The 10,153-nt window shown below is 47.8% G+C and overlaps 1 protein-coding gene across 1 annotated transcript; it reads left to right on the top strand.

Annotated features, from left to right (window-relative positions):
• The first annotated feature begins 6,294 nt into the window (after positions 1-6,294).
• Positions 6,295-9,947, top strand: LOC119341841 (disease resistance protein RGA5-like). Its single transcript, XM_037613690.1, has 3 exons — positions 6,295-7,320; positions 7,491-9,504; positions 9,591-9,947. The coding sequence occupies exons 1-2, from the start codon at positions 6,509-6,511 to the stop codon at positions 9,499-9,501; spliced, it is 2,823 nt and encodes a 940-aa protein (XP_037469587.1). The 5' UTR covers positions 6,295-6,508; the 3' UTR covers positions 9,502-9,504; positions 9,591-9,947.
• Positions 9,948-10,153: the final 206 nt, after the last annotated feature.

Genomic DNA, 10,153 nt, shown 5'->3' on the forward strand with positions numbered 1-10,153 from the left:
CCCCGGTTTGGATGTGTAACGTATGAGGCTTGCTATGGGCTTCTCTATTCCTCCCTTCATCTTCTCCCGATGGCACTTGATAGGGTGCGCGCTCAAGCATCCTGGTTAGTACAGGATCTGGCGAGCCCTCGGGAAGAGGGGCCGAACACCTGATCCTCTCCGCCTTTAGTATCCAGTCCTGGCCGCAAGAAATTTTTCGGATTGGTGTTGTGTCAAATATAAAGACAGCATGTTCGGTCGCGGAATTACTTACTTGGGTATCTGGACAGTTTAGTTGAGACCCGCATCCTCGGTGGTGTCCGGACACTTTATTCGTGATCCGAAGAACAACCTATACATACCTTCGAGCGTCATGCCGAAGAATTGTTGAATAGTTCGCGATCCTTCCGGGTTGAACTCCCACATACGGAGAGATCGACGTTGGCATGGCAGGACCCGACGAACTAGCATTACTTGCATTACCTTGACAAGATTGACGTCCCTCTTGAGAAGATCCCGAATGCGGCTTTGCAATGTCGGTACGTCATTAGCTGGCCCCCATTCCAGTCCCTCGTTTACCCATGGCGCCAGTTGAGGCGGAGGGCCCGAGCGGAAGGCAGGGGCAGACGCCCGCTTTGTGCCTCGGGGAGCAGTGATATAGAACCACTTCCGCTGCCATAAGTCGGACACCTCCGGGAAGGAACCCTTTGGCCATAGGGCATCGGTGCTTTTGCTTATTATAGGGCCTCCGCACTCCGCGTATCGCCCATCGATCATCTTCGGCTTATATTGAAGGTCTTGAGCCATAGGCCGAAGTTTGGGGTGATGTGGAGGAAGGCTTCACACATGACGATAAACGACGAGATGGGAAGGATGGAATCCAGAGCTAGATCGTGAAAATCTGGCCCGTAATAGAACATGAGCCCTCTAACAAAGGGATCAAGACTAAAGCCTAAGCCTCAGAGGAAGTGGGAAACAAATACGACACTCTCGTTGGGTTCGGGAGTAGGGATGATCTGCCCTTGAGCAAGAAGCCTGTGCGGGATTTCGGTGGTCAGATACCTTGCCTCCCTGAGCTTCTTGATGTCCTCCTCTGTGACAGAGGAGGCCACCCACCGACCTTGAAGGTTGGATCCGGACATGATTGAAGGTCTGATGCGCTTAAGCCTGAGCTTTGGGTGTTTGAACTCAAGGTGGGGGAAGGATCGAGCGTGGGAAGAAAAGGACAGGCCTTGGTCCCTTTATAAAGGGGGTGAGTATCAAGCGTCCTCCACGTGACCATTTGGAACTTGCCTAAGATCGAGGTATCATACTAACGGGCGCGGTTGGGTTACCCACACCCGTATTGATGAGAATCCCATGATAAGGGGAAAACGATCTCTGCTTCGACAAGACGTGCCAATAAAACCGCCTCGCGATATGTGTAGTGGCAGGCTGGGAAAAACGGTTCGTAATAACCGGGCCGCGGCGTGATGTCACGCTATGAAGAGTTGTCAGCAGATTAGATTTGTGGAATATTATGCTCTCTACGGTGGTAAGTGGAATTTATTTCGCAGAGCCGGACACGATTCATGTGTTCAAAATCTACCTTGGAGTATTCCGAGATGGAACCCGCCTTCCAATGTTGACGACAATCTGCATGCCGGACTCATCGTCATTGAAGCCTGGTTTAGGGGCTATTGAGGGAGTCCTAGATTAGGGGGTCCGTGGACAGCCGGACTATATGCTTATGCCGGACTGTTGGACTATGAAGATACAAGATTTAAGACTTCGTCCCGTGTCCGGGTGGGACTCTCCTTTGCATGGAAGGCAAGCTTGGCGATTCGGATGTGTAGATATCCTTCTCTGTAACCGACTCTGTGTAACCCTGCCCCCTCCAGTGTCTATATAAACCAGAGGGTTTAGTCCATAGGACAAGGACAACAATCATAATCATAGGCTAGCTTCTAGGGTTTAGCCTCTACGATCCCGTGGTAGATCAACTCTTGTAATACTCATATCATCAAGATCAATCAAGTAGGAAGTAGGGTATTACCTCCTTCGAGAGGGCCCGAACCTGGGTAAACATCGTGTCCCCCGCCTCTTGTTACCATTAGCCTTAGACGCACAATTCCGGACCCCCTACCCGAGATCCATCGGTTTTGACACCGACAGACATCGGCCTGCAAAGACATGTCTGCGATGTGAGACATCCGAAAGACAACGGAAACGGGAGATTATACATTTATTGAAGAGGGCCGGTGTGACAGGTACCGTGAGGGCGTCGAGCTCAGCCAAAGACGAAGCAGGTGCGGGAACTGGTACAGGAGCAGGTGCTGGTGCTGGTGCAGGTGCTGGTGCAATGCTAGTCGAGCTGCTCCCGAAGAAGTCGGCAAGGGGAAAGTCCGTTGCATCTTTTTCTGGATTTCGCCTGCTCCAACCGACGATAGCGGGAACCAAGACTGTCAGCTCCCGTTTTACGGCAGCTACCGCTGTTGTGACTGTCTTAGCTGAATTCTTCTCAACCGCAATCTCAACCTTCTTGTCGATGCTTTCTTCAGTTAACCTCCGTCTTTCCTTTCTCTCCTCCATGGTCTCAGCGTAGTACTTCTTCCATGTTGCGTTGTCTCCAACACCGTGCATGCGTCCATACGATGGCCGAGTGTCCACCGGGAGTTGTTTCAATATGTTCAACACCCGTTTGAATGGGGTGTCCCACTTGGGCCTCGCCAATGCCTCAGACGGCGAGTTGCTTTTGGCCGTAATCCTATGCTGCTCTGTCTGCAAAAGGAACAAGGACCGTTTACAAATATGACTAAACGTGCAGTAGAATTGATCAGAAACTAAAATTACGAGCAGTCTCATGAACTCCATCGTGACCGGGTCCGTCTCGAAAACCTTCTTGACTGGGACCCAACGATACCGGGCCCTGAGGACGTCATACTCCTGCGGGACGGTGAACTCCGCCAAGGTGTCTGGGATGCCCAGACTTTCGCGTTCCACGTCCTCCTTGGCCCATATGGACCTCTTCCCCGCGTAACCACGGCTTTCGAGGTGGTGGTGCCCCATGTTCCTCTATTGAAGCCCCTTCATGTACTTCGATTTTTTTTGGCATCTTCGGCATCGCAAGCTGCCTTGAATAGTTCAAACTGCTCTACCGTGATTGTCGGATTTTCCTTCACTATCTCGGAATAGGGTTCCTTTCTGTCGATGGCGCATTTCACCCTTCCTTTCCAGGCAGCCAACGCGTCGCTACACTTGGTCATGGCGTGTTTGTTTATCCGCTTCATTGCCGGGTCTTTCTGTGGATCTTTATATTGGATTTCACCCCGGCCCGGGAATAAGAATATCTGGTGCAGCAGGGTTAGGATGGATTTCTTCATATTTGGTCTCTTCCTTAGTTTCTAATCATTGATGGTGGCGCACACCCGTACGATGGAGCCTATCTGATTGTCGTAGCAGGAGCGCACTTCCACAGGCAGTTTTGGCTCAAAATTGCCGTCATCCACCTATGTGACCACTAGTCTAGTAGTGAGGAGCTGGTTTAGGTGTCGACATCTCCTCTTCGACTTCCGTTCTATGGCTTTGCCAGTCTCGGTGTCGGTCTCGGCGCCAGTCTTGGTGCCGGTCTCGTTGCCGGTCTGGGTCTCAACGCCAGTGTCGGCGCCGGTCTCTATGTCGGTCTCGGATGAGACAGGTGGGCCCAGCAACAACAACCCTTGCTCGTTGGCAAGGCTCAAATATTCGTGTGCCGCCAGATAGACATCGTCGCAATCACCAGAACCATGTCCTTCATCGTTGCTAGCCATGTTTCCTACGATTAAATCTAGTCAATTAATTCTAAACCTAATAAAATGAATAATGATATAAAAAAGGCTATGTTTTGTAGGAACATTGATTCCTTCTCGGTGCGGCAAATTCCGGGCACTTGATATGTCCTAGTTTGTAGCACAAGTCATCCCGAAATTCACGAAAAATTTCGGCATGACCTTTGCTAAAAAATGGACAAATCGAGCACTTGAAATTTGCCGGAATGGAAATGAATAAACATTCCGGCAAAACATAGGCCGCTCGGCTTCATTCCCTGAAACAACAAAAGGCCATTTGGGCACAATCGAACCCCTTCAATGAAAAGATAGTAGCGCTTTTACAGGAACACGCGCTACTGCTACATTTTTATCTGTAGCGCCCTTTTCCCGCACGCGCTACTGCTATCTAGCACTAGCGCCTTTTTTTAATGCGTGCTACTGTTAAAGTTCTGCGTATAAGGTTTTTCCTAGTAGTGGATGCTCCATCGCGGCGGGTGTTGCCATGCGGTTTGGTGCCGACGCGCCGGTGCAACGCGCAGGAGTGCTATAATCGGTGGATCTCATCGATGGCAAGGGTGCTTCCACATAGCGTGCGTGGAATCACGTCCTCGTAGATCTAAGCGTAAGGCAGAGCTGCAATACAACACGATGGCGGACGTCGGAGCTGCAGAGCAGTGGCGTGGTGCTGCACGCCAGGGCGGCAGAGCTGTAGTGGAACATATCGGCGGGTGGGTAGAGCTACAGTGCAACGAGGCATGGTGCTGCGCATAGGGGTGATAGAGCGGCACTTCAACAGTCTGGTGGGCCGGTGAAGTTGTAGTGCAACAGGGCACGCTGCTGCGGGCAGGGCGGCAGAGCTGCAGTACAGCGGTCTGTCTCGCTGATGGTTGTGTGGCTGCCCGAGTTGCAGCTTGCTGCATTGGCCGAATCAAACGGTGGCAACCGAGGGATCTGATGGCCAAGGACTCGATTGATTTTTTAGGGAAATCGGTCAACTGATTCGTAGCAGCTGCATTTCGATTTTCAGGCTTTCTCCTTTTTTTTTCTTTTTTTACTATTCTTGCCCCCTTTTCCATTTTATTTTTCCAAAAGAACTATAAGCATATCTTTAGCTATAAAGATTTGCTTTTAAAAATACATGAATATTCTTTAAATGTAGGAATTTTATGTCCTTAATTTTTCAAAAACATATTCAAAAATTGAAATAATGAAGTTTTTAATAAGATTGGGTGAACATTTTAAATAAAATTGCATGAATATTTTTATAAATGTCATCAATATTTATTTAATGGCATGAACATGTTTTAAATGTACAAACAATTTCCTTAAAATGTATGTACTCTTTTCCTAAAATTGAATGTACATATTTATGCAATGCCATGACCATTTATTCAAAATGCACAAACAATTTTTCAAATTTGCTAACATATTTTCTAAATCTGTGGAACTTATTTAACGAATAATAAGACATTTTTAGAAAGATGGGTGAATAGTTTTCTAAAATTACATGAAAAATATTATCACTCAGCAAAACTCTATAACTCCATATGTGCGGTGATTCCAGCAGTAAGAGCATCTCCAACAGGCGCCCAAAAATTGCTCCACGCGCTAAAATTCGGGTTTTTTGGGTGGCAGACAGCTCCAGCAGAAGCTGTAAAATAGTGCGCGTGCAAAAAAGGTTGGGCACGCGCTAAAAAGCGCTATAGCATGCTGCAAATTCGGGGCACTGGATTACGCGCGCTTCACAATTTGCACTGCGTGTTTTTGGGCTCGCATTTTTGGGCATATGATAAACCATGTTGGGCCTGGCGCGTTAAATGTGCTACAGTGACGACACGCTAAAACTATTTTAGCGCGCGAAACTTTTGTGCACCAGTTGAAGATGCTCTAAGAGTCGCACCCAGTCTCGGAGTCGTTTCCCGCATGAGCTTCCGGATGCCGATCTCGTTTGCTTCAGCGAGCTCCTCCTACTCGTTGGCGACAAGTTTCGTCGGCGCCACAGCCCACAAGAGAGGCGAGGCATTCCTTCCCGTGCAGGTAGGGATGGCAATGGCACGGAAGGTGTATGCTAGCTAGGATGCATGTGATGAGCGGTCGTTCTCTTCTGGTTTCCTAGAGCTGTCGATCCAACCACCGCGTTAATTCATTCACATGGCATCGAATTGAACGCTTGATCGGTTAGTGTTCTCGGAATTCATGGCTCAATTGCGACGGGCATGAAGAATTGGTGGTTCTCCCCCCTTGCACAGTATCATCATTTTTTTTCTAGTCCACACTGTACTAATAATTGAACACTGATGGCATAGACTTTGTCAAGTCACCGGTCGATATGCCATATTTTCTTCCAGACCTGATCAACTCCTTGTGTTTGATTGTATGGACAAAGTTGCTTTCTTGATTGGCGCCATGAAAGCCAGGTCCGATGCTTCATCCCACCTTCCCAGGTACACGAACTAATTGGTCACCATAATTGTTCGTCTCACCAGGAAATTTTGGTTTGCTGGGCTTTACTTGGCAGCTTGGCTTCCACGAAGCTTCCTAGCAATAACCGAGGCATTGCTTAGGCACGTCCCATTCCCATCCTGAAGACACGCCCATCCACACGCATACACACCACGCTCCTCCATGGCTCCATCAACCACCACCTCACCGGCGCCTCGCTCTGCTCACAACCATTACTCCTCCATCAACCACCACCAAGCACCAGCATGGCACTTGTGTAGCGGCCAGAAGAGAGGGAGATGGTGGGCTTGGGCGTGGGCGTCGGGACGGGGGCGTTGGGCTCCGTCATCGGCAAGCTCGCCACCTTGCTCGGCGACGAGTACACGATGCTCAAGAGGGTACGCAAGGACATCGCCTTCCTCAAGCGCGAGCTCCGCAGGATGCAGATCCTGGTGGACACGCTGGCGGACATGGAAGAGCTCGACGAGCTGGCCAAGGACTGGAAGGGCAGCATGCGCGACCTCAGCTACGACATGGAGGAGTGCATCGACCGCTTCATGCTCCATCTTGGGAACGGCGACGCCAGGCCCAGGTTCGTGAAGAGGACCGCTCGCGGGCTCAAGGCGTTGTTCGCGCGCCATGGCATCGGTACCCAGATCAAGGAGATCAAGGCCCGCGTTGAGGAGGAGAACCTACGGCGGCAGAGGCTAAATCTCGACAAGTATATTGTAAGTCCAACAAGGACCGTGGCGATAGATCCCCGGTTAGCTGCGTTCCACGGGGTGGCCAAGGGCTTGGTGGCCATTGACGGCCGCAGGGACCAGGTTATCTCTTGGCTGCTGACGGAGGAGAGTGAGGAGCTGAAGGTGGTGGCTATTGTTGGAGGTGGGGGTCTGGGAAAAACCACCCTCGCCATGGAGACCTATCGCAAGATTGGAGGTAACTACCAGTACCGAGCTTCGGTGTCGGTGTTGCGCACCCCTGATCTCGAGAAGCTCTTGAAAGATGTCTTGTCTCAAATTGATGAAGCTGCATTTAGTAAGTGTCAGTCGGAGAGGTGGGAGAAAGATCAACTAATCCGTCAGATCCAGCGGATCTTGACAGGAAAGAGGTATAGTTTCTTCATCCATACATGTGATTAGCATTTGATGATATGTTAATTGTATCCTGACACAACCAGTTAATTCTTGTGATGGCTTGGATATGTTAATTCTATCTCAGACAAAATCAGTTGCAAATTTGTGTTAGTGAGCTTAATTAATAGTGTAACATTGCCTACAGGTACTTTCTTGTTATTGATGATATATGGAAAGAACATCACTGGGAGATTCTAAGAGCAGCTTTTCCCGAAAATAACAATGGTAGTAGAATAATTGCTACTACACGCATTACCAAGGTAGCTAAGTCATGTTGTTCCAACTCCGGTGATCAGCTCTACCAAATGCCACCTCTGAATGATGTTGATTCCCGAAGACTGTTCTTTAAGATAATTTTCCACTCGGAGAACTCCTGCCCTATTCAACTACAAGATGTTTCAGCTAGGATCTTAAAAAAGTGTGGTGGTCTGCCATTGGCTATAATTACCATTGCAAGTTTGCTATCCCATAAACATCAAAACCCAAATGAATGGGAGAGACTCCATGATTCCATTGGTGCTGGTCTTTCATATGAGAGTGGCGGTGATGGAAGAGATATGCGACATATATTGTTACTTAGTTACTGGGATCTTCCACAACACTTGAAGACTTGTCTGTTATACTTAAGTATATATCCTGAGGACGAGGAAATCTTGTGTGAAGAATTGAAATGGAAATGGATAGCTGAAGGATTCATTGCAACAAAACGTGGAAATTTGTATCAAGAAGCGGATAGTTGTTTCAATGAACTTGTCAATAGAAGCATGGTCCAGATAGTTGATGATGTTGACAGTTTTGAAGAGAAATATTGCCAGGTTCATGATATGGTGCTTGACCTTATTATATCTCTGTCAAATGAAGAGAATTTTGCCACTGTTTTAAACGGTGTCTCCAATTGTTTGCCAAGCAAGATCCGTCGGCTCTCCATACAATCTAGTGGGCTTGAACAGAAAGGGGCAATCCAAGCCATCACAAGAAGCAAGCTACATGTTCGCTCACTAAATGTGTTCGGAGAAAGAAAGCAGATACCCCCACTTGTGGACTTTCAGTCTTTGCGCGTGCTTGATATATGTGGGGACTATTGGTCATGGGAAAACAAGCATATAAGAAATATTGGAAGTTTCTATCAACTGAGGTATTTGAGAATTAAGTCTGGAGGAATGACAGAGCTTCCTGAAGATATCGGAAAGCTACAGAATTTAGAGACTCTCGATTTGCGGGACTCTGGAATTAGAGAGCTGCCATCAACTACAGCCCGACTACAGAATTTGGTGCGCCTATTTGTTTGCAAATACTGTGTGTTGTCTGCAAATATGTTTGGGAGCATGCGAGCCCTGGAGGAAGTGTATATTTGTAAAGTTGACAACCCTGAGAAATTTTTGGAAGAGCTTGGACATCTAACAAAATTGAGAAAGATCACCATGAATGGATCATGGACTGAATGCTACAGAGAAAAACTGAGTTCATCTCTAAAGGGGTTGGGCAATGACAACATTCAATATCTTTATACTGGTGGAGAAACAGGAGATTATCTGTTCAGGGATCCATGCTGCACCATTCCGCACCTCCAAAATCTTAAACTAGCGTTCTGCATGAAGAGGGTTCCCAAGGGAATGGCCTCCCTAACCAACATCCTCCAATTAGACATAGCAGTCACACTATTTGATGAGGAAGGTCTCCATATTCTTATGGGTATGCCTTCTCTGGCCAATCTCCAGCTAGAAGTATGGGATCAGTCGGCTGGCGTCTTGACTGTAGGTAGTAACGGATTCAAGCTGCTAGAGCTGTTCCACTACACAATTAGGGCACCCAAAACAGCGGGTATAAAATTTGCAACAGATGCTATGCCAGCACTCCGATGGCTCTATCTTTGCTGGAGAGCCTATCCTGTCGCGTTCTGGAATAGTGACGTTGCTGACATGGGTTTCGAGCATCTTTCAAGCCTTGCTGACCTCCGGGTCGAAATTGATTGTTATCATGCAACTCTGGAGGAGGTGGAGACTGTGCAAGGTTTCGTTGAAAAAGCAATCGCTTTGCATCCCAACCGTCACAATCTTCAGCTCCGTCTCCGTAGAGTATGTGAAGATTTCATTATAGCTAATGAGGAGAGAGAAAAGGAGGAGGAAAGGCGAAGGAGAGCAGGTGACGGATTGTAAGAGGTATACATCTTGGCCCGCTGGTTAATTCATTCATTTGCACTGCATCCTGTGATTTACTGATCTGCCCCTCTTTCCCTCCTCCGCAGCAAGAAGAGCAAGTGATGTGAGCTACACGTTTGTTTCTCCAACTCTGTGATCAGCCACCGTATTTATGTATTGCCATGTGTTGTTGTAGCTTGAACCTTTTGTTACATTGTGTGTTTGTATGTAATAGGGTAAGTTTGGTGCATCAGGTTTTTCGTCCCATAGTTTGTATTTGAGTACGAGTGCAGACAGTGGGTTTTCCTGATGCGCATCGAAACCATAATCTACTTTCTTCTTCTGTTCGCGGGCTTGTTGTTGTTTCCCTTTTTCAAGTTTCTCTTGCCTGTATCTGGATGATTTGAACTATTTATTCGAATCTTATAAGCTACTGTATTTGGAAAAGGCAGGGTTTTTTTGTTTGAGCAATCAACTTAACTGAACCGGCTGTAGTTGCCTGGAAATGGCTGGTTCAAATCTCTGAATTTCAGGAGCACCTTGATCAACAGCTTCAGTTTGTATATATGGATGCTACATTGATATTTGATTGGTGGGCACTGTAGCTGGGAAGGCCGGCGGATGGTGAAGGTGAATTGCCCGGAGAGTGGCAAGTAAAGCAATATTGTTG

This window comes from Triticum dicoccoides, chromosome 7B (genome assembly GCF_002162155.2).
Source record: "Triticum dicoccoides isolate Atlit2015 ecotype Zavitan chromosome 7B, WEW_v2.0, whole genome shotgun sequence".
Lineage (NCBI taxonomy): Eukaryota > Viridiplantae > Streptophyta > Magnoliopsida > Poales > Poaceae > Triticum > Triticum dicoccoides.